The 24,550-nt window shown below is 39.0% G+C and overlaps 1 protein-coding gene across 1 annotated transcript in view; it reads left to right on the forward strand.

Annotated features, from left to right (window-relative positions):
• The window catches only part of thsd7ba (thrombospondin, type I, domain containing 7Ba), a 153,869-nt gene extending 131,133 nt beyond the window's left edge, over positions 1-22,736 (forward strand). Inside the window, exons 22-32 of the mRNA XM_086052299.1 lie at positions 789-933; positions 3,913-4,028; positions 5,213-5,330; positions 6,566-6,711; positions 7,963-8,131; positions 12,904-13,077; positions 15,375-15,470; positions 17,603-17,685; positions 19,104-19,293; positions 19,587-19,674; positions 20,003-22,736. Coding sequence (XP_085908425.1) covers positions 789-933; positions 3,913-4,028; positions 5,213-5,330; positions 6,566-6,711; positions 7,963-8,131; positions 12,904-13,077; positions 15,375-15,470; positions 17,603-17,685; positions 19,104-19,293; positions 19,587-19,674; positions 20,003-20,084 — 1,407 coding nt within the window. The 3' untranslated portion in view covers positions 20,085-22,736. The remainder of the gene's footprint in view (positions 1-788; positions 934-3,912; positions 4,029-5,212; positions 5,331-6,565; positions 6,712-7,962; positions 8,132-12,903; positions 13,078-15,374; positions 15,471-17,602; positions 17,686-19,103; positions 19,294-19,586; positions 19,675-20,002) is intronic.
• Positions 22,737-24,550: the final 1,814 nt, after the last annotated feature.

Raw genomic sequence — 24,550 nt, forward strand, 5'->3', positions numbered from 1 at the left:
AATAGTTCAAAGAAAAGTAAAACAGAATTGTGTTTCCTCAAACAAGAGCAACAGTTTTTGTTTTTGTACAATCCTTTTTAGTGGACCAGGCACTGTGACTTAATACAATGGTTATATCACACAAAGCATGAATTCCCTTTATTCAAACAGTCGTCTGCGGAGGCCTCACAGTCAAGCATCAGTAACTTTAGAAATTACAAAGAAGATTAATAACACAGAAAAAATAGATTGACAATAAAGCCCACAGCACACAGTAACACGGCTGCAGAAGACATGAGTGGGCTACTGTGGAAAAATAACAGCTGGCGACTGTTTGCCGTGCACCAAATGGCTGAGAAGTGCATGTCTACCAAAGAAAAGAAATAACACCATGCATGTGGTGACATTGACATTGTGAATCAGTTTAAATGTCTTCGAGCAATGATTGCTGGATAAATCTACTTATACTATTACTATTATTATTATTATTATTATTGTTATTATTATTATTATCATTATTATTATTATTGTTGTTATTATTATTATTATTGTTATTATTATTATTATTATTATTACCATTATTATTATTATTATTATTATTACTATTATTATTATCAGTAGTAGTAGTAATTGTAGTAGTAGCATTGAAGTCATACAGAAAGTGCAACATTTCTGTCTGACATGCCAAGTAGTGAAAGCATAGAATAACATAAAACAGTAGTCAAGTGTGTGTATATACATATATATATATGTGTGTATGTATGTGTCATGTATGTGCGTCGGTTGCGCTTTCTTCTCTGCACAAGCAGCAATGTGACCGAGGCTCGGAGAGAAACAGAAGCAGACATATCCTCCGCCTCCCTGCCGTGGGAAGCGCAGCCTGTCCAGAAATGGCGCAGTCAGAAAGTTGTACCCTCAACAGCACCTGCTTCACTTACCAATATCAAGTCTCAGGTAGGAAGATTTTGTTTGTACACCTGTAATTAGTGTACAAGATGTCTCTGTTGCTATGCAGTATGTGTTGTGGCTGAACTTTTGATTAAGGAGCACTGATGGATTAATTAGCTGATTAAGAGATGTGTCTTTTATCTGCATAAAGGTGCAGTTACAGTTTTTCTTTTTAAAAATGAACTCACAACAATGGTATAAGTTGACCCAGCAGCCCCCCATTCCCTCACCCCTGCTCTGAGTGAAATTTGCAAATCCTATCTGTTTATATTCCTCCATAAACTAGAAAATTGCTTGCCGACTAACAAACAGATGGAGTGAGAAACACAAATATGATGCTCTTATACAGGGATGGGCAACTTAAATGAGGAGGGGGCCATCATTTTTCATTAGTTCCGCCGGGGGACCACACAGGACCACGCACTTCCTAACCAGACATTTTAAATATGGACAAAATATGTGCATATATGCAAAGTATGTGCTCTTAATATATTTCATTTGTGATGATGTATTTTAAATCCATGTCGAAAAAGACCCATTATGCTAACGCAACAGCAAAAGATTTGAGACAAACAAGGGCACAATATAACCACATGCTGTATTTTTACCCCAGTGCAAAGGGCTCGCTGGCATAAAAAGATAACATTCAAGGGTGGCACAAAACTGCTGAACAAGAACTATTTTTGTACACGTTTTCACAAAAATCAACTCTCTCACAATGTTATTTTTATTGAATTACTATGTTTGTCCTTAATATAATTCCAAATCTGCAAAAAATGTAGACCTCCTCGTAATATTTGGCAGTATAAAACCCAACAGCACTGCTAAGACATGTCTACCATCTAGTGGTGATTGGTAAGATTACAACTTAATACTGCAGTCGACCCCTACAAATTTGCAGGTTGGCAACCGTGGATTCACATATTGGCATATTTTTCTCTTTGTTTTCAATATTTTTTTTCATATTTTGGATTTTTACCATTTTTTTCTCCCTGGATTTTTCCCCATTCGTGGAAAATATATGTTGAATGTGTACCAGCGTTTTTTTTTTTTTTGTTTTTTTTCATCTGGGTTTGTAAAAAGAGAAGAATTTCAGTTTTTTTCCTTTAAAAGAAAAGTTGGCCAACTTTGCTCTAGTATCTAGTATTTTCAATTTGAATCGCCAGTTCAGTACTTTTATGCCTTCCAAATAGATTCCATATTTAGCCTCTAACAAATAACCTTCATTACCATTGTTACAACTGAATTGAATATTCAAGAGGGTGATTCCACCTAAACAACTGTCGTTGGCTGACGGAGGCCTCTCTCCATTGAGCTTAACGACTGTTGCGTTGCATCCCAAAAGAGTGATACCATTTGTGGCTCGGGCATGCCTCCAAATTTGAGGATAAATACTTTGGTTTCTAAACCAGCACTGAGGCTACAGCTGTTCTACCCAGCCTGGTGAGACGAAACATCTTAGCTCAGTGATTCCCAACTGTTGTCACCCTGGGACCTGCATGGTCCTATTGTTGCCAAGTGGCGACCCACTTCTATAGGAATTAAATAGGAGGTCAATCCAAAAAAATGTCTTTACAAGAATATGTTCTACGCAGATCGACTAGTCGAAACATGGCATACTGATTAATATTGTATTGTATTATGTATGTGGAATATGAGTTAAGCAGTAAAATCCACCCATATTTGTCCATCTCAGTGGGCGGCCATTTTGCCACTTGCCGTCGACCGAAAATGACATCACAGTTGCTCATGGCTCAGGTAGTGACCAATCATGGCTCAGCTTCAGAAAACAGGTGTGCCATGATTGGTCGTTACCTGTGGCAAAATGGCCGCCCCTTGAGATGCCCAAAAACAGGTGGATTTTGCTGCTTAAATCATATTCCACAAATGCAATATTAATCAGAATGCTGTGTTTAGACTAGTGGATCCACATAGAATATATTATTGGAAAGACATTTTTGGCGTTGACTTCCCTTTTAAGAACACTAGAAAAGAAGAAGAAAATAAACTGTTAAAAAAATGGCTTTGAAAACAATATGTGTATCATGTTTCAATTAACATGCAGTAACTATTCGTGCGTATGTATTGAAAATTCCTTTCAGCGTGCCACATTAATGAACAAATGAATGTACAATTAAAATAGTTAAAATAAACCTCAAAATTGTATAAAATATGGCGCCAGAATTTTACTTAAAAAAAATATTGCCACTGATATCTTCACTTTAGGTATGCCCCTTACCCACAAAGTAACATTTCTCATGCATGCATGTCAAAAGAATGTCATTTTCCAAATAAAAGGCAAGTCTGACATGGGATGCACTTGAAATATTTCACTGGTAGGGGGTCCTTCTTACAGGACCCGGTGAGTCATAATTACACTAAATATTTGTATGAATGGCTCTTGATAAATATAAAAGAATCCAATAAAAATCTAAGTATGCCGCTTAATGTGCTGCCGTCTACTAGTGCTGGGTGACCACTTATTCTTACGCCACTTGCATGCCATTCGTAACCTTGAGACATCATGTTGGTACCGTCGTAAACCGAGGACCCTCTTTAATTATTTTACAATTTGTCCACAACTCAATTCTGATTCCTGACCTAACAGTTGAGAATCACTGCACTGAAAAAAAAATGTTGAGTTTACTCAATTTTTGAAAGTTTACTCAATTGCAGAAAATAAAATCATCCGTATCCAGATGAATTTTTAAAGTAGACTATACATCTAGACAACCAGAACGGTTCTGCTGCGATCGACTCAACACCCTTAGAGTACAGTGACCGGGATGAATATTTACACGCATAGCAACTGCTCAGCCTGGGTGAATGTCAATCCTGAGGCATACAGCATAGCTAAAAGAATAAAGCTGCAGGTTGCCTTGGACGTTTTTCTCACAACACATTTGCTTTTGTTTATTCAAAGTGTGCGCGTGTGTGTGTGTGTGTGTGTGTGTGTGTGTGTGTGTGTGTGTGTGTATATTGCAGAATGGAGTACATGTCGGCTGAGTGAAAATGCCATCTGCGGCGGAGGTGCCAGGCAACGGCTTCTCGACTGCGTCCGCAGTGATGGAAAGATTATGGACTTGCACAAGTGTGAGCAGGTAAATCATGAATATGTAGTTCCTACACACAGCCATTTATTCAATCCAATATGAAACGGGTTATTGTAACTTATTCACACTGTCATTATAATCGTGTGGTATTGTGTATGTTGTGTTATGCATTTGATACCTTGGATACATTTACCTGATTTGTTGTAATCCCGCCTGCAGACTTCGTCTGCTTGTATAGGTTTCTCCGGGCTCATTCTTAAAACATGAATGTCAGGTTTATTGAAGACGGTCGAAAGGTTGTTTGTCTATTTGTGCCCTGCAATTGGCCGGCGTCCAGTCCAGGGTGTGCCCTGCCACTTGCTCAAAGTAAGCCAGCATAGGCTCCAGCTCATGCGCAAATCTAGTAAGGAAAAGCACTATAGGTAACACTGGTCAACAGCAAATCTTAATCAGAGATGGCTTCATGTGTCCCTAAATGTATTTTTGATGCAGATTTTTTCCAGCACATCAGGTTGTTGGGATATGATCTTTTTTTTTGTTTTAAGTTTGACCTAGAAAAGCTTGCGCAATGTGAATTTTACCAATTGTTGTAATTTATAGCTATGACATTTCAGAAAAAAAAATATTACTAAATATATTGCTAACTATTGACCATTATTGGTATTATTGTATTGTTATTGTTAAAACCTGATGCGCTTAAAGGAAAGAAATGAGGGCAGCACCAACAAAAAAAAAAACATCTAGAGAAGTTTAATTGATTCTCTGAGTAGAACATTTAGTAAGAATTTGTTGACTAGTGTAGTGGATTGATGGGATCCTGGAATGGATAAAACTGCCCACTGGGTCCATTAGCATTCATTTCACACGAAGATCAGTGTGAGCAACATTTGTACCTCTGTCCCCTTTGTTTCAAACAAACAGTGTGTTCGGGCTTTCAATAATGTATATATATTGCATCTATCCATGTTTTATGAGGCAATTTGTTCTCAAGCTAAATTATCTGCAGCAGCCTCTGCTTTTCTCAATGGTGTGTTTAAAATAAATTGTAAACGGCTCTGGGTCCCAAATGCGCTGTTCGTTTCTCATACATTGTGTCGGACCAAAAAATGAATGGATTTATGAGCCTCGGTGGGAAGTTTGAAATGTATATATGACAAAAAGTGTGTTCAAATGTTTAATTGGTGGCAAAGTTAAGCGGCTTATTACGGCTGCTGTGCCTTTCTCTCGTTTAGCTTGGACTGCTAAAGGACTGGAAGTTGGTGGAGAAGTGTGTGGTCAACTGTCCGGTTAGCTGTGTCCTCTCTGATTGGTCGCAATGGGGACAATGCTCACATACCTGTGGCAGCCAAGGTAAACAAATACACATGCAAAAAAAAAAAAAAAAAAATGTATTCTGCAGGATCGTGCATGAATAGATTTCAATGTATTAAAATATTAAAAATGAAGGCATTGGTTCAGTGTCTTTTTGAAAGACAGAGAGGGTGTTTTTGCAATCTAGCACCGTGTTTTGCCATTTATAACTGTCACACACAAATTTGTCTCCAGAGGTCATTGTGAGAGAACAGCAGGTTGATTTCATCTCAATTTTATACGGCTCACCTGACCCATAACGGGATAAGCGCTTTTAATAATTCAGTGTGACTAAATAAAATATATATCAAACCCATGCAGTGTGGTTTCAAAAATGCAATTAGAGATCACCAACCTGTGGCTTCCTTTGAAAGAGATGTTTTTATAAGCTCATGTATTATCCAAAAGGTAATGATTTTAACCTGGATCCATGTATCGTTTGCCAGGGCTTCCTAAAGCCGATCTGCAGGAGAGAAACCTTGTTATTCTTTTAATTGGAAAGACTTGCTGGCATCTTCCTAAGTTCATTAATTTTAATTTGACATTGGTTGCTCTTGTCTCTTAACACCCCCCCCACCCCCCAACCCGAAGAAGTTCCCAGCCAAGCATGCTGCAGCTGAGGATGTAAAACCCAGTCTCACGACTCGGCCGCCGCTTCCGGCCAGTCTGTCAGCCTCGACAAGGGATTTGTCTCAGCTCTGTTTCAGGGTGTGATGATCAGTACACCATGGGACCATTTGTCTTTTCTGTTTTCGAGAGCTTGTGGCATTAACAACCACTTTTTTTTTTTTTTTTTTTCCCTGTCTTGACCGCACCACTGATGAAGGTCATGCTCGGATACTGAACTATTCTCTAACTAGCAAAGCCTCTCAGGCCACTCCTTTCCTTCCACCCATTTGCCAAACTTTTACGCTCAGAAATTATTAATGAATCCCTTGCACGAAACACTTGTGTTATGAGACTGCTAGACATGAGCATTAATGATGAAACAGAGGAAAAGTGCTGTTGAACTAATTCCTCTTTGTCTCTGGCAAAATGTGTCGTGAGGGAAAAGCGTGGGCACAGCTGCCTTCCCTCTTCTGAATATGCATTATATCAATTTTAGACGGCCATTTCACGGTGCTCATTGTGTGAGCTATTTGAGCGCGCGGACCCGACTTTTTAATTGTTTATCAGTTTGTCGTGTAACAGAAGCAGATTAAAGGCACGATTCTACGTGCGCGTGTGTTCCGCAGGGCAGTCTGTGCGTACTCGGAGAACCTTGCAGGAGGCTCATGAGGAAGGTCGGCCTTGTCCCAACCAGCTCATCCAGACAAAGCCATGTCCCATAAGGCCTTGCTACATGTGGCTGCTCAGCGACTGGTCCCCCTGCACCATAGAGGTATGGACTACATGTGCTGGAACAGCAAAGAAAAAAAAAATGTTCACAACACAGATTGATGAGAGGTGTAAACACGCATGACTGCTGTAAGCTGTTTTAGTCCTGTTGTTATGACTGTCAATTTATTGTTACTTTTGTTGTATTGCACAGAGCGGGCAGGACAGAGATGTGGCGGTACTAGATTAATGGTGCACTGTGGTCCTCCTGTTGCCTTTTAGAATAGAAACACAATTAATCTATGTTCATACGTACCTAAATCCGTACTTGTTTCATCTCCTCGGCTTTCCATTCTTTTCAAAATTGGTCACCTGATAGTTTTGACCTTTTCGTCTCTGTTTGTAATAAATAACTTAAAATCGCTAAATAAATGAAATGCCATTTTTCCCTGTGAATTGTCACCCACACACTCAACAATAATCTTACTAAAAGCACAGTGTTTCAATGACATGAAGTTTGTCAATGCAATTTCATAGTTATTTCTTTGGTATTTTCATAGACAGGCGCAGTTGGAAATGGGCGTTTGCGCCGTTGTGGGTGTGAACACCGTCGATTTGATTCCCGGCCAATCAAAGCGGCTCCTCTCATTCGCTTTAAGTTCAGCACCGTTGAGGCGCACGGTCTACATGGCGGAAGGAATAACAGACTTGCTCGCTGCAGTCCATGCACGTGATCTTCAAGCGCAAACTACGTTTATAAGGAACTGCAAGATCTCCACATGTGGATGATATAATGTTAACTCCTGTATAATAGGAATTTCCACCCCCAATTTTATCCCCGCACTCACACTGCCTTTAAAAATACAATAAAGATAATGACATAATAATAATGCATTCAATGAATTGATTTCTACAATGATTCAGAGGGTTCGATGCACGCCGTTCTCATATTTATGAATGAAATACGAGGACATCCACCACACATATCAGCGGAGGCTAGAATCTAACTGCGCCACAACTTAGAGCTGCTTTTAGTTGGTCGATGATCTAGTCTACTTTCTGTCACCAAAGTACCAAATCGAAAATGCCCTCGGTTTGCCGGAACGCAGCATGGTGAAGCGTGGTCTGCCAAATTCCCAAACACGGGAATCTAGACTTGCCTCAGCATCAAAATAACTACGCGCATTGGCGCTTGTCTACAAAAATAGTTTCAAAAGGGTACGTTGCTGCACGCCCCGCAATACTGCCCAGCCATAAGTATTGCTCATACCAGAAAACACATGTATGCATACGTACCACATTTGTGACTGTGCAGGGTGCAGACTGTGGCGAGGGGCTTCGGACACGAAACCTATCATGTGTCATTCACAAGGGTGACTTGACCGACTCTCCTCCCGTGCCAGTGGCAGAAGAATTTTGTGGTGATAAACAGAGGAAGGAAATCCGACAGGATGTGGAGCAGCCTTGCTTTGTTCCCTGCCAAGGTAAAGCTGCCCTTATTTAAAAAAAAAAAAAAACACTTTCTCCATTCACATGTATCAACATAATTCACAAGAGCTCTCCAGCAACACTCTCACTTTACAGTAATTATTTTTTTTGCCAGTATGAATTATGTATTATGCACTCATTTCACACTCATAACACCAATAATTATTTCCCTGCTTTACATGCTCCATCGTCAATACTTCTGCATTCATTTGCTGGAATCCATCACCGCCCCCAACTCACTGACATTTCAGCTGCTGTTGAAAACAGCTGCTATTGCCAAGTCAATAAACTACCACAATAACTAATTACGCATTTATCTATAACTTGCCTTGCCAAAAAGTATGCTTCCAAAAAAAATGCTTCCACTTGCTCAAATAAGCACATTATTTACTGATGCAGTCACTGTACTAATAACACTTTCTCACAACACTTGAATTATAACACCCTAGCAAATATTTTACAATGAATACATGTATCCTTTATTCACATTATGCCACACACACCAAGTATTAAACGTGTTATTTGGCTATCATCGACCAGAGGGAGCATTGCTCCACTAAAGGGTGCTGTTTTTATTTCTAATACTTTGTATTGAATACAAAGCTTTATTCCTGTTCCAAAATGAATGCGTTCGAATATCTTGTGGTCCTTAAGATGTCGTTTTTGGAGTAGTTTCCATTGTGTGCGTCTGTCATACGATGGCTTTTCAATTCTGCCTGGCAACAACTACTCACTTGTGTTGATCTACAGTGTGTCACATCTTTGGTAGGTGGAATGTTGAAACGCACATCAGACCTTAACAGGGATTGTAGTTTCCCTTGTATTAACCTCGGTAGGAATCCAGTAGTAGGCTAAGTGGGACAACTACATTGTTTCATATAAAAAAGGAGAAAAAGGGACATTCAAAAGGTGCAATTCAACATCAGATTCTGTATAGCTTTTGTTTTGTGGTGTTTCACTTTTTTAATGTAATTTTTTCTTAACTGTCTTTGTTGTCGTATGACTAATTTAGCTCCATGTACAGTACTTTGTATGCGGCGGTGGTTGTTTTAAAGTGCTCTATAGATTTGAGCAGAGTTGAGTTGATCTCTCAACTGCCCCTTTAATTGAGCTGTATTGTCCGCAGAACAAGTAAAAGAAAGGATGGAGGAAGGAAATTCGAAATTTGATGTTTATGATGACGGCGATGATCTTATGGCTGCTGGCTTCCGACCCAGAGCCTCTTGTTTGCTATGACGATGTCCCATCATGCAGCGCGCCTCTGATGTTTGCCTTAATTCCTTCTCACTCAACACACTGGTGCCGCAAGCTTCGGCTCAGGATCAGGAGCGTTTGATGTGATTGTGTGTCAGTTGGTGAGAATTGCTGCAGCCAGGGAAAAGGCTGTTCAAATGTATGCAGTGCGCAGTAAGTGTGTCACCGCCATACACTTTGACTTCTCCCAAGGCACGATTCTACAACCAAATCACGAAAAGTGAACTCCTTATACAGTGAATATGTACAGTATGCCATAAATAAGATGAAAGCTGATGCTGTTGGCCATGGGAATCGAACGTGGGGCTCACTTGCTAAATGAATCAGCTCACTGATTTCCTGATGCCGTAGCCTCCTTCCGGAGGATGTCATTTTGACTAATAGCATACATTTTTTTCGATACCATGCTTGACCTTATTATGCTGTGTAAAAAGAGTGACAGACACACACACTGAGTAGTACTGCACCAAAGATTGATGTTGTTGACTGCATTGTGACAACATGAACTATGACTGAAAAGCCGTATAATGGTGGCACAGTCAGACAGAGAACAAAGGTAAGACTTACAATACAATATAATTATATTTGTATAGCGCATTTCACAACAGCTAAAGCTGTAACAAAGCACTTCACATACAAACAACAAAATAGCCATTATACAACGAGTGAAATCAATGAATTAACATAAAACACTATGTACAATAGACACCGGAAAACAGACGAAACATTTGTCACTCTCGAGTCGGATCAAAAGCCAGAGAATAGAAATGTGTCTTCAATCGGGTTTTGAAAGTGGACAGAGTGGGGGCTTACCTAATGAATTAAAAGCCATGGTGCGACAGAAGAATGCATCACAAGTAAAATCCTGGATTATTTTAAAATACTTGATGGACATTTTAGTTGCGGGTTAGTGGAGAAGCGGTTGGGAGGAGGGGTTAGTTAGTGGAAGAAGAGGAGGGGCTCCTCCGACAGACAAAAAGAGTTTGAACATCGCTAGTCAATCTAGCGACCAGTGCTTGTGTTATTACTTGAGCTGTGAAATGCTAAGTTGATTGGACAGTTCAAAACTGTAAACAAGTCGATACACTCACCAGATATGCCAACGTCCTTGCTCGCCATTGTCCAAGCTTGCTCCTTTTTTGCTCGGTCTGAGCAGGTGTTGGTAGCTGGCTGTGTCGTTCACCTCTCGGTCCCGCAGACCGCAATGATATTGTCCCACACTATGACGAAAACATGTATGCCTGCTAGCAATTAGATGTGTGAAAGTAAATAGGAAGGAATTTGAATTAGAGACTCCAAACTGAAAAGCCGACATCCATACATAAGGTGCACCGAATTATAAGGTGCACTGTTGATTTTAGTGAAAAAGAAAGGATTTTAAGTGCTTTATGCCTTATGAAAAAATACGGTATGTGTAGTTAATATGAAATTCATGTTATGATCATGAGCTGGAGTGGTCATGGAGTGAAAGATGAAAAAGATGCTGACATTCTACTCGGGCCGTGTGGTGACACAGTGTTGCTCACAGTGCGTTATTAGTTGCATCTAGTAAAGTCATTTTTTTGCTAGCAAAAAGTCTTGTTTTTGTTGTTTTATACTTCAAGGTGTCACAAAAGCAAAAAAAAATATTCAGGTCAACGTCACTGTTCTGCTTGACAAACTCTTTGCACTGCTTGTCAGTCAGAAACAGGTGTTTTGGTGAAACCAATGTTCTACTTCAGATTACTCAAAGTTAAAAAGAGGAGAAATAAATTCTCTCTGTTCAAGAATACCTTTCTTTCTTTCTTTTGGGTGGTTCAGTGTTTAGAGCACAATATTGAGGTCAAGATCAGTCAAAATGCTCTAAACCGAAAAGCAATATGGGGCCGGGATCTCTGCTCTAAAAACGGCAGTAAATGAGCAATGTGATACCAAAAAAAAATATGAATGGTATATGTAAGAATAATAATGTACATCATGAAAAATCTAACGCATGAATCATGATATACATTAACAATTATTCTATCAGTATACTTTTGGCCTGCTTTGACGCCTTAGTCTGAATTGAGTATCATTCAAACACTAAAGTCTAGCCGGTTCCATCACTTAATATTACTTAATGCTTACCCTCTTCCGATAGCTACTTCCAGCAGGATAACACTTCATGTCACAAGGGTCAAGTAAGCTTAAATATGCTATTAGAGCTTCGCCACACCATCAAGAGCTCTCGTATGACTCCTTCTCTGATAAGAAAGCGCTGGAATTGAGCCATATGCTGACATTAGCTGTAAAATGAGTACGGTAACTAGAGCACTTTATAATCCTCTCTCTCTGGTTGATCTTTGTGTCATCTCAGTGTGGGCGTTCCCCCAATGGAAGGGTGTCAAAAAGTAATTTATGTATTTTTAGCTGTTACTTTAACTTTTAAAAATGCAAAAGCATTTCGTACTGAACAAAAGTGAGCCAATTTATTTACTGCAGAAGTACTTGGACATCAAATGTCAAGCACCGTGCAACATTTACATTTAACTTTACCGTTCTGTGTCAACGGGGCTAATGCAGTCAACTCAGAAATTGTCTTGAATACGCTCTATGCGCCTCCACTAGTCAAAACACGGCGTTTTGATTAATATTGCATTTGTGCAATATGAGTTAAGCAGCAAAATCCACCCCTTTTCATACATGTCATGGGGCGGCCATTTTGCCACTTGGTGTCAACTGAAAATGACATTACAGTTGCTCAGGGTTCAGATAACCACCAATCATGGCTCAGCTTCGGAAAACAGGTGACCGTGAACCCTGAGCAACTGTGATGTCATTTTCAGTCGACAGAAAGGGGCAAAATGGCCGCCCCCTAATATGGCTAAAAATGGGTGAATTTTGCTGTTTAACTCATATGCCTTAAACGGAATATTAATCGGAATGGCGTGTCTTGACTAGTCGAGGCTCATATACACTTTTGTGTTGTTGTTTTGTGCACCTCAGTTGACCATAAATTCAAATCCCAGAAACCATCAATCCACGTAGTCACAAATGTCTGTGTTTTAAATATGTATTTATTTATTATATTAACTATGAAATGAGCCCATCAATTACAAGGCTTTTTCTTGCTTGACCTTCAGGAAGCAAAGTGCTCACGTGCTCTTTGTAGAGTTACAAAAAATACCAACCAGTTTTGTCCACTAAAACTGTCTCCCCAAATCAAATTAATTTGGCCTTCCCTCACAAGACACATTTTACTACTGGCTATCGAGTTATAAGTTGATTTAATATATGACGGCGGTTGGTCTATTATCTCTGAATACCCACTGGGGTGTGAGTAATTTGTTTGTGGTATCAGTCACATGTGTAGAAATAGTTTTCTCTATTAAATGTACCAAACACTGTCAAGGGAACGCCAATAAAATGATCTCTGAAATAGCGTTTGCCAGCCAATGTGTACAGGTGTGTGCGTGTGTCGGAAAAATCATCTGATCGCGTTATTGACTAAGATGTGCTTGCTTGTAAAGTTGTTTTTTTTGTGTTCTGCCTTCAGGAGACTGCCATTTGGCTGAGTGGTCACCTTGGAGCTCTTGCCAATTGACTTGCGTGGAGGGGCGGAGCTTTGAAAGTACTGGCCGTCAATCCCGTTCCAGAGCGGTGATCATTCAAGTTACTGAGAACCGGGAGAACTGCCCACAGCAAGTCTTTGAGACGCAGCCTTGTAAAGGTACTGGCCAAACCTCTCAGCAGCTTTTTTTTTTTTTTTTTTTTTTTTTTTTAATGCAGCTGTTTTCAAGTTGAAATTGAAACAAATTGAAATGCCTTTCATCCATTCCAGTCCCCCCCAAATCATCAAAATGTTGTTGCAAAATATGAAAAAGGTTTTAAGGGGTGTGGCCTATTGACTGTGGTGACAGGAGATGCTGTCATTTAGATTGGCCGTTTACCAAGCGGTTAATTCAATGCTAGCGTCTGCTCCATGATCTTTACAAGTGCTTTCATTTTGTATTTGTGTGCTTCACTACAACTTTTGTCTTGACTCAGTCATGCTCGCAACTCAAATTTTGGCTTGCGGCACAAAGCAAAAAATGTATCAAGACTCCTCATTTGGGGCACTTGATGATGTCAGCGCATTCCGATTGGACGACGGTCATGCTCTCCATCCAACCATCCATTATCTCCGACCATTTATTCTGTTCAGGATTGCAATGAGCTGGATCCGATCCCAGATGGCTCCGGCGAAAAGGCGAGGACTTTGGACTGGTTGCCAGTCAATCACATAGGGCACATATGGAGACAGAAATCCATTCATACTGCACTGAGTGGGAACTAAACCCACACTGCCCGCACACAAGTCGGGCAAATGAACGACAACAGCGCCAGCGACTGCTGTGCCATGATCTCTCTTTTGATATGAATGCAGAGAAATTGAACATTTTTCATTCCACTGAGTGAGCACAAAGCTGCAGCACACTGTTAAAAGAAGCAGTAGAATAAGAAAAAAGACTTTCTTTGACAAGAAAATGTAATGGGCCAATGCTTGAATCACAGAGCATTGACTTAGCTACGAGGGTAGTCAATATATATGACTGCCCACTGTTTTGCATCAAGCTGCACAGATTACAGAGCGGTGGCAGCATAATGCTTTTTCTTCAACATGGAATGTGGAGAGAACAGTTCCAAATACCAGTGAAATTGGCCCAAAAACATTTTGATATCTGCTAGAAACAAGAGGAGGAATTTTATTGTACCAGCAGCAAGAAAACAATCAAAGCATCGATGCAGCCAATAAAAGAATGGCCATACCAGTATGAAACTAAAGTTATGTTTTCTTTTGTTGTTTTTTTTTTGGGGGGGGGGTTGCACAAGAGATGCCCTCACAATCTTACAAGGTTTGAAGTGCGTTTAGGAAAGAGTCGAGATTTTCCTATCCAAAAAGACCGAATTCCATTAATGAAGGAATTGTTGCTTCAAAGTTAACAACCACCATTTTGTTCAACATTTGTTCAATAACGGTTCTGTCTAATATTGTGTTTGTTATTATTTTGCAACCACCAAATCCAGGGCAAGGAGCCGTGTCTTACACATCCACACTACACCACTGGCTGATTCTTGATTTCTGGGTTTCACTCTACGCGACAACTAATAAAGACATTAACATGTACGGCAATTGGCCATCACTTTGTAGAGTTTCTCATCACCCCGCAGTTCAATTTCATGTAGTTATTGTTTAGGGGTTTCACTAAGCTAAGACAAAAAGGTTAAACACCGATATAGCATATCTAGGTGTGCAGTCATGAAATTAATGATGGTTTTGCCATATTAATGTCAAATTGAAAGAGTGTTACAGGCTATTATTAAAAGGTCAGCATTCTAAGTGTCGAAAGGTCATAACTACTCCACCACGTATCCAATTTTAATGAAATATTGAGGATGACGCATCAGGTTACTGCCTGGCCCAGTAGACATTACAGATACAGTGTACTGCATGCCCGTGTATTTTCGATGAGTTTGTTTTTGTGTTTCATGAAATAGGCTTGCCCTTTCCCCCACTGTATACCTTGATATTCAGAATGAACCACAGGCTTCTCTTCCCCTCATTAATTAGCCACTTTTAAAACCATTTGTCGAAGTACTTGGCATTTTATTTAATGCCACACTCTTGTGCTGCCAAATTTGTCTTATCTAAATAGTCTGATCTTTAATCCTGTTTTTTTTTATTGATGGAAAAAGTCTGAATTGAATGTGACTTGAATGTTTCCAAGTTTTGTTCGCCAGACTTTCCCTCCAGCAAAAAATGTACTTAGAAAGAAAAAAAAAAGGCTGTCTCTAATTCAGTTCCAACCAATTCCAGCCATCCCATTTCCCGTAATCCTCACGGAGTGGTAAATGGTACCCCTTTTTCCTCCATCCACATTATGTCTTACCCTGTCTGGTAAAATGTCCATTGTAGCCTAACAACCGCTCTGGATGGTCGATACGAGCTGCTAATGAGCATCATCTGCCTCTCCGCTTCTGCTACAGGAGGCCAGTGCTACAGTTACCAGTGGAGGACAGGAGGATGGAGTAATAATGAGAGAGCAGTGTGGTGTCAGCGCTCGGATGGTGTCGTTGTCACAGGTGAACACTGGCAGCTTACCACCCAAGATGGGTCTTGAAGCAGCGTTGGCATACAAATATGCAGAGCTCTACGTAAATGTGAATATCTTGGCATTATGTCTGCATTGATGCAGCAGACACTTAAGTGTCCCAGTTCTGTTTTTATGCACCTCACGCTGGTTTGAACCGGTGTGAGTCACAAGCGCATCAATATGCATGATCAGGGTTTTATGCTAGAATGTTTTCCAGGGGACAACTGGAAAGGATGTGACATCTTTTACAATGTACAGTATCTCACAAAAGTCAGTATAACCTCACATTTTTGTAAATAATTTATCACATATTTTCATGGGAAAACACTGAAGAAATGACACTTTACTGCAATGTAGTCAGTGTACAGCTAACAGTATATGACAAATTGTAGTTTTTTTTTGTTGTTGTTGTAATGTAAATTCACTGTCCCCGTAAAATAACTCAACACGCAGCCATTAATGTCTAAATCGATGGCAGTAAAGGTGACGATGCCCCGAAGTGAAAATGTCCAAATTGGGCCTCATAAGCAATTTTCCCTCCGAGGTGTCATGTGACTCGTTAGTCTTACAAGATATAAGGTGTGAACAAGGAGCATAAACTGTAATTTCGACTATTTCTCTTACACGACCTCATTCTGGTTGTGGGAAGTTCAATATGCCACCTAAAGAGCTCTCTGAGTACGTAAAAAAAAGAGGCCAGTGGTTTTCAATCTATTTACACCAAATACTATTTGAAAAAAAAAATACTTAGCTCTGCCCATACCACCCTAATGACCAACATTAAAATACAGTAGCATAGTAGGCCAAAGTGTTTATCAAAAATGAGACAGATTTATTTATAGACCACTTTCAAAGTTCTCTACAGATCAACAAAAAATGAGTAAAAATACAATACAATTAAAAAATAATTTTAATATAAAAAAAACAGTTGCATAAATAAAAACATACAAATGAGACAAGTAAAACAACACACCATTAAAACAGAGTGACAACTATGAGTTAAATGTAACAATAATAAATAATAATAAGTAAATAATGATGTGATTGTATCACTCATTCACTGCCATTGACGTATTTATTTGTCTTTTCACAGTCCAGCCATTCAATCTCAGGAATTTATTTATATTTTTTTCAAATTTGTTCAGATAAAATGTCTGGCAGTGAATGACTTTATAAGTAAATGCAAACGTTTTAACTTAAATCTTAAATGCAACTGATTCGTATTTGGACAGTGATTCTCTTGCATACCACTAGAGGGAGCCCGCATACCGCCAGTAGTGGGACTGATGAATTCGTAAATGCAAGGAACACAGGCCTAGGTTATAAAAAACATTGCCAACACCTTGAAAGTGAATTACAGCACGGTGACCACAATGTGTAACTTCTTTACAATTGTCCCGAGAAAAATAAAATGTCTAACAAAAACATCAGATTAACCTGTTTACTCACAAAACTAAAATAATCTATGTGGGAAATTCAGCAAAAGGCATAATTTAATCCTCTCCAGCAAAATTCAACACATTAATTCAAAAATACTATCTGATAGTAGCAAATAATGTCCCGCGGTGCCAACACGTCTCACATGAGAAGACAAATTTTAGTATAGTGCTCTAGTTGAATTTACCACCTTATCTGATGTGCCTATTCTCAGTGCGGCCTTCATTGATTTCTCCTCTCACTCTTAGCATAAGTAATCAATAAGCCAGAGGCTGAGCTGGGAGACTTTCAATCCATATAAATATAATCATGCATTTGTATGTGTGGGAAGAAAAGCAGGAGGAGAGAAACGGAACAAAGGTAGCAGTGCTGTGGGAATGGAGGCTTAGGGTGAGCTCCGTGTGCTGTAAATAGACGCTGAATGTGATCTTATCACTTTAAAGGAAATGTTTCTGGCAAATATGAGCCCAGGAGGAATAACCTCCCTCTGGAGAAAAAGCCCAACACTCTTTGATATTTTGACATGTAATTTTCCATGTTGGAATTAAAATGTTCACAGATTGATCATGGACCCTGATAGGCAACTAAGCCCATTAATCAGTGGTGACACTACATTAATTTAGTGATCGATGAGTCCAGGCATTGAAGTGAAACCCTTTTTTTTTTTTTTTGTTTCACCTTCAGGGGGGTGTTTCCCGCAGAAAAGGCCTAGCATGATTCGGCACTGTCATCCACCGTGCTCGAAGCCCTTCTCACACTGCACTTCGGTAAGATCACACAATGCTGTCATCGCACGACCGGGATCAATCCTTGCGTAGTCTTGCCACTTTCTTCCCATCGTGGTCGTTTCAAATGGACTTTGAATGACGACATCTTGGATTTTTAACAACAGGCCATAAAGTATAATTATATTAATGCCGATAAATGCGGGCTGGATGCCAGGAGACACCTAGAGAAGGTGGGGGATCTGCATACAAATCAAAAAAGCAATCAAGGAGACGTGAGGAAAGTTTGAAGTTTTACTGCCCCTCGCAGTAGCCTTTGTGCAACTACAAGACATTATCAAACACTGAAAAGCACCAATGCAGAGCCCTACTTCACATAATAGACTTTAAAACGGATATTCTTTCACAGTGTGCCATATCTCGCTTTTGTGAATGCGGATCATTGCACATCACCCCTAAATATAGTTTGAACCATATACCACAAATTATGGTACCAAAACATTTAAATAGCAGTTAGTAAAGGGTAAATCTGAATAAATACACGACTGCAAACACTGCTGTTCTTACAAATACAGTCCAGTTAATGACTTACAGCTAAGCATAATGTACAGGACATGTACAGTATATACACCAATTTTTCATCACAGTTGGTTTTTATTGAAATTCACTTAGTGTTAATTTGTTTTTTTAGAACAGGCTTGTTAGTTTGTCTTTTGTTTTGTTTTTCCGAAAATGTGTTCCATTTTTATTAGTTTTAGTTTTAGATTTGACCAATACGGCTCAACTGTTTTCTGAAGCTGAGCCATGATTGGTTGTTACCTGAGCCCTGAGCAACTGTGATGTCATTTTCAGTCGAAAGCAAGTGGCAAAATGGCCGACCCTGAGATGTACAAAATGGATGGATTTTACTGCTTAACTCATATTCCACAAACGCAATATTAAGCAGAATGCTGTTTAGATTAGTGGAGCTGCTTAGAACATATTATTGGCAAGAACATTTGGGGGTTGACTGCCACTTTAATGTACATTGTTTAATGTAAATTATTATTAAGGATTACTACACTTGCTATTAATAATAAATAATGTACCAATTTAAGAGGTCTTATCATCTGAAATGTTAGACTACAATAATTATTAAACATACTGTAAACAGTATTTTGCCCAATTTTTTTTTGTCTGATTTTTTTTGCCATAAAGGCGATGTTTTACTCAAATAAGAGCGGACAGGTTCAGAAAAAATTAGCGACTAAGCAAATTCACAAATGCAGAACCACAAATATGCATGGGCCTTTTTTTGTGACATTTTTTGTTTTTGTGCCATGTGACTTTTCGACTGTAAAATGCATATGCGCTTTGGCTCACTGTAGGTTGGGAAAGACTGCTGCAAGGAATAAAAAACACGATGTCGCCTGGCGCTTGCTAAATAGTGGCCCTGTACAATGTCTGCCCTTTCCATGTAGAGTGGTGTGTGTGGGTGTGAGAAGGGTTACACTGAAGTGATGACCACACACGGCTTCTTGGACTACTGTACTCGAACCCCTGGCGTCGACGCCAATAAAAAAGCTGACGTGAAAACCAACTCGGGAAGATTAAAACCATCTCAGGCCCGAGACCGTCACACAGAGTGGACCTTACGACCCGTTGGCCCAGGTACTGAAATGGAAATGATATGTACTGCTTTGACCCTTATGCCCAAGATCGTTACTTTTGACTAGTGGCTTTATAGAGCTTGAATCGCTAAGCCAGGGGTGGAATTCATTGTAGTGCAGGCTTTCCACCGGGCTCATCATTATGTGCTGTAAAAATAGCTGAAGCATTCTGCAGAAGGATATGTTAATGGAGGAACTTAATTCTTTATTCTAAATTATGAGTATAATGTTTGAATGTTTTCCCATAAAGCATGAATATATGTATATATCTAAAAGTTGACTTTCATTGCACAGATGGAAGAGTAAAGCTGTGGGTTTATGCCGTGACAGCCGTGGGATTCATCTTAATACTCTTCATTATTGCATTCTCCTTCCTGGTCTGGTATGTACCGTATTATTTGCTCAAGAGTTTCATCACGACGCACAATTTCTTCACAAAACCTCTAGTTGCATATGGGGCCTTATACACACCGTAGATGCAAACAAGCAAAGTGCTGCGAAGCCACAAAAATTCCCAACCATCTGTTCTCCATGCTGTCAAAGATGACTTATACACCTCACAACATTTCGCCACTAGAGTGTCGCTGCTATCACATAATGGAACTCTACGTAAAGACTGATATCATGTCGAGCTGCCTTGAGGCGACAAATCAGATGCGCTGTCAGCTTGTCTTGTTTGTTCTTTTTTACCTATTTGTTTATTTTTCCAGTAAACCAGCCAAAATCACAAAGACGTCACCTCCGCCACAGAAGCCTTTGACCCTGGCCTACGATGGAGACATAGATATGTAACCACATCGGTATTCTTCACACTGATGCCGTCCTCTGCCTCTCGGCCGGACTCTCGACGCATTCAGACGCTACATGCGGTATGAACGGACCAAGGTATTCTGGTAGAGCCGCACAAAAGCATTTGCTGTTGAACGACACACTTTCCCATGCTAAATTGCTCCTCGAAAGAAGAGCCAAGAAGCCAAACTTGCAACTTGCAACATGGACGCATCAATGCAGGCTGGCTTGCAAACCTGAAATCATCAGAGCTTGCAAAAGCGGAAGCTTTTTTTTTTTTTTTTTTTTTTTTTTTAAATCGTGTATGTTTTGTGTTAAAAACCAAAATGGACCAAATGGAGCTGTGGTTGTCTCTTTCTGGACATGTACGAAATTCATGACATGCAGAGGCTGAACATGGAACACTTTTCTCATTCTCGTTGGAAATTTGTAAAAGAAACGTCACAACTTTTTTGTGTAAACAGCCTTTTTTTCTGAGAATCAACAAAAAAAAAAAAAACAATGCTTTATGCACTATATTAGTGCTGATTCACTATTCCTTTTCCTTTGAAATGACTTTTATAGTGTTTGAAATGTTTATGCAAGTCGTTGCTGTTGGATTGTACTTTGTTGACAATGCCATATGTTGTGTAGATGTGGAAACCAAAAGCAGGCTTGCCTTGAGTTTAACAACATGGTGCAGTCATTTCTCCGTCCCAAATGCCATTAGACACTTAGAAGCCAATAAATGTGAACATTTTGAACATTTCAGTGAGACAACGCTGCTGAATGACACATGAATTTATATCATACATTATATGATATAAGTTCATGTATGTATGTATGACACACAACACACAAAAGACAAGAACGTCAGGAAATTAGGTCTGGCGTTATATGGGCAATGACATGATGATTTTGCCTTTATACACTCCCACAATGGATATGAAATAGAGCAATCAAGTTGTGTGTGAAGAGAAGTCTTTCAGCTATATTTTGTGAGTTTCCAAAAATATGAAGATTTACCAATATCTCAACCTTCCAAAAAGTCTTTTTCTTTACTGTTTGTTAAGGGTCATTGTTCAGCTGCACTGAGAAGCTGAAGAATGCGATTCCACGTTAAGGATTCTTTTTGTCATTATTTAAATAATTGATTGTACTTCCAGTGAAAAGAAAAAAGACTGTGAAATGCTGATTCAACACTGATGCCAACTCCAGATTTGTATCGGCTTTCTGAACACCCCTTGGGAGCCATCGAATACTTTTGAGCCTGTGAAGCTATCTACATAAAACCACCCGAACTTTTAAAGGGGGACTGCAATTTTCCCCAAAACAAATTGCTTTTGTCAATTTAGTTAAAACTGTCTGTCAATATGATCTGACAGTAGTACATTAGTATCATGATCTGTCAAGCTATCATCCCTACACTGAAAAAGTTTTTTGTAAAATTTACTCAAATTTAATTCGTCAAGTGGTTGCACGAAATAAAATCATTTGGATCCAGATACATTTTTTAAGTAGACTATATATGTACTTAAAAAAAATATCTGGAACCAGATAACTTTATTTTTTGCAGCCACTCGATAAAATAAAATTGCGTTATTAAATTTATTAAATTTAATAAAATTTAATAAAAAGTTATTAAATGGTAAACAATGATTTTTTATTTTTAAATGAATCCTTGTTCAAACTTGTCATATCGTCATTGTTTTTTTGCAAACTCATTGACTTAGAGTGTAAAGGCAAAATCATTACTCCTCTGCCATTGCTTAAACACAATTGTGCATTCACCTTTTATCAAACGCAAATGATTTCTTTTATCAGAACAAGGTATCTTATTCTGCATCGCACACAGGCACGCACTCACAAGCAAACACTTCGCGGCGGCCACATCAAGGAGAGAAACAGTTCATGTAATTGACTGTTTTCTCTGCCGGGTGACATGAACGACGATAAAAACCAAATATTTGAAAGCACAAATTAAGTGATTTATTTTCTCGATATCTCATTTTATTCTTATATCCACCATTTGTGTATGCAAAAAAAAAAAAAAGAACACCAGACCATCATCCTGATGGATCCTGTAATCAAGGTTAACTCCTACATTTCCACACGCAACCCTTAGTGCATTATTCATACGACGGAGTGAAGTATTCAGTAATCGTAGGCAGCTGACAACAGTGTACGCTATCTTTTTCCCCTGCCTCCACAATCTGAATATTTGCTCTGGTGTCATTTGACCTCCTTCTGAATGTATTACCAGTAACCATCACCTGTGGTTGTTACTCGTTGTAGCAATTGTATTTCAGCAGCTGATTGTGTGCAGGTAAGCTTGATCTATTCTGAAACAGAAATGTTCGAAGTGGCCTTGAAAAAAAAAAAAAAGATCTGTTTTAATAGTTGTGGAACAAGTTGAAAAGATGCAGTCCTAAGTTTGATCAAACTGAGAACTAAGGATCATTTCTAAAGTCCATGAACATATCGGGTTTGCTGACATTTCATTTAGGGATTTCTCTCCTTTCAAAAGATGACTGTAGATTGGCTTGTGACGACCCCCCACCCCCCCAATATAAACTAGTATCCCCTTATTGTTTTCAAATACCATGTTATTTGTGTTACTATTGTGTGTAATTGGAGATCTGAACACTGATGCAAATAAATCGTGGAACCCTGTGAAACAAAGGAATGACGTCTTTTCACTTTTTTTTTTTTTTTTTTTTTTTTTTAGGGCAACACCTGTGATCTTAATCGGATTCGTGACTCTCACGGCAGAGATGAATGATGAATACTGATTATTCCCGCAGTGTTGTGACGGATGTAAGGGGAAATGTGTTGAAATCTTTGGTCATATCTAATTAAGTCATTTAAGACTGTCACTTTTGCTTAAGCGAAGGTTTAATCCAAATGCTTGTGTCACTGCCATCTGATACGAGGCAAAGCTGTGGGTTAATCTTGTCAAGTTAAATTAATTTCATTTTAGAGGCTCCACGGGCATATTTGCCAGTCTCCATGACGATACGTGAACAATTTGACAATGGCACAGTGTTGATATGTGAACATTACATTACATTATGATTGGATGTAGAGAGATTTGTCTGGAGCCAGTCCAAAGAAGTGGTTGTTTTTATTGAGTACACTGATAGTTACACAGAATACCAATTTAGAATTCATTCGTTTACTATTATTTATTTTTTTTATTCAGTAATGTGTAAAACATCAGTAAGACGTGACCCTATTTTCCTCGACAACTCCTCTATGGATTTACATAAAATGTGGTAATTGGAGATGTCAATACGCCCTATTATCTCAAGACCACAACATTAGAAATCCTTTTACACTAATTGGCATTTACCACTAACCCACTTGCTAGGAAGACAATGATTGTGAAGATTGATTTTGCATGTTGTCGCCATACTGCTCAAACAAGAAACTATGTATTGCCACATGGTGAAGATGGTGCCTTGCGATCGATACAAGTGACCCAATTTACAAATTAGAGCTAAATTAAGAATACTGAATATACATTATGTTAAACATGGGGATTAAATGTTGGTGTTGTCCGAGTCTGGAACTTTTGTATTGTAATGGGATCAATAAATCATGGGCTGTTCGGGGTCAAAAAGTGTTTTTTTTTTTAGTCCAGATTCCTAACCACCTCATTATTGGCAACAATGAAGTTTTATTGCTTTGTATTGCTAAGCAGCAAATGTTTGTATACTTTTGTCCAATAATGAGGGTTGACAGATAAAATGGCGCAAGCCCTCGTAATTAATAAAAAGATTTTGAAATTCAGGCTGGACTTAACAAATAAAAGAAGGACAAAGTGATGTAACACGGTCATGCTTTTGTGTCATAGTTAAGGGTCTAGTTGCTGACGATGGAAAAACTTTCATAAAGAGAAGGAGGGAAAAGTGTGTTAAAAAATGTTGAGCAACAGACTAGACGAAAGAGGTTGAAAAGGAGCTTTCTGATGCTGTTGGGCATGGTCATTAAAAAAAAAAAAAATACAGAGGCTGGCTTGAAAAGAACTCCCATAGTTGCTGCAGTCTTCAAACTCAAATAGGGTCAATCTTTGTGAATCTGACAAAAATAAATAAATAAAAACTTTCCATAATTCAAGTCATGAATTCAAATCCAATTAAATGGATGTGTGGCCTAACAATCTATTTTGGGGTGCTTTGACCTAATTCCTGATTTGGCATTACAGGACAGTATAAGAAGCTCCACCAATGTAGTAATAACCACAACATTTAGTGGAATATTACTCTACAGTCTTGATCTTTACACTGTGAAACAATGTACACGTATTTGTCTTCATATGTAATCTAGCACTTCCAATATTTCAATACATCATCTTATTGACATTTCATTATTGTATGCAGTATCTAAATGTTGTCATAGGAATACATTTGTACTGAAGAGCATTGGGGTTGCTTTAGTAACTAACCATTAATGAAGCAGTGACTCAAACAACACAGTATCCAGCGCTA

Source organism: Filicampus tigris, chromosome 14, assembly GCF_054856515.1.
Source record: "Filicampus tigris isolate MCC_2025a chromosome 14, RoL_Ftig_1.0, whole genome shotgun sequence".
Lineage (NCBI taxonomy): Eukaryota > Metazoa > Chordata > Actinopteri > Syngnathiformes > Syngnathidae > Filicampus > Filicampus tigris.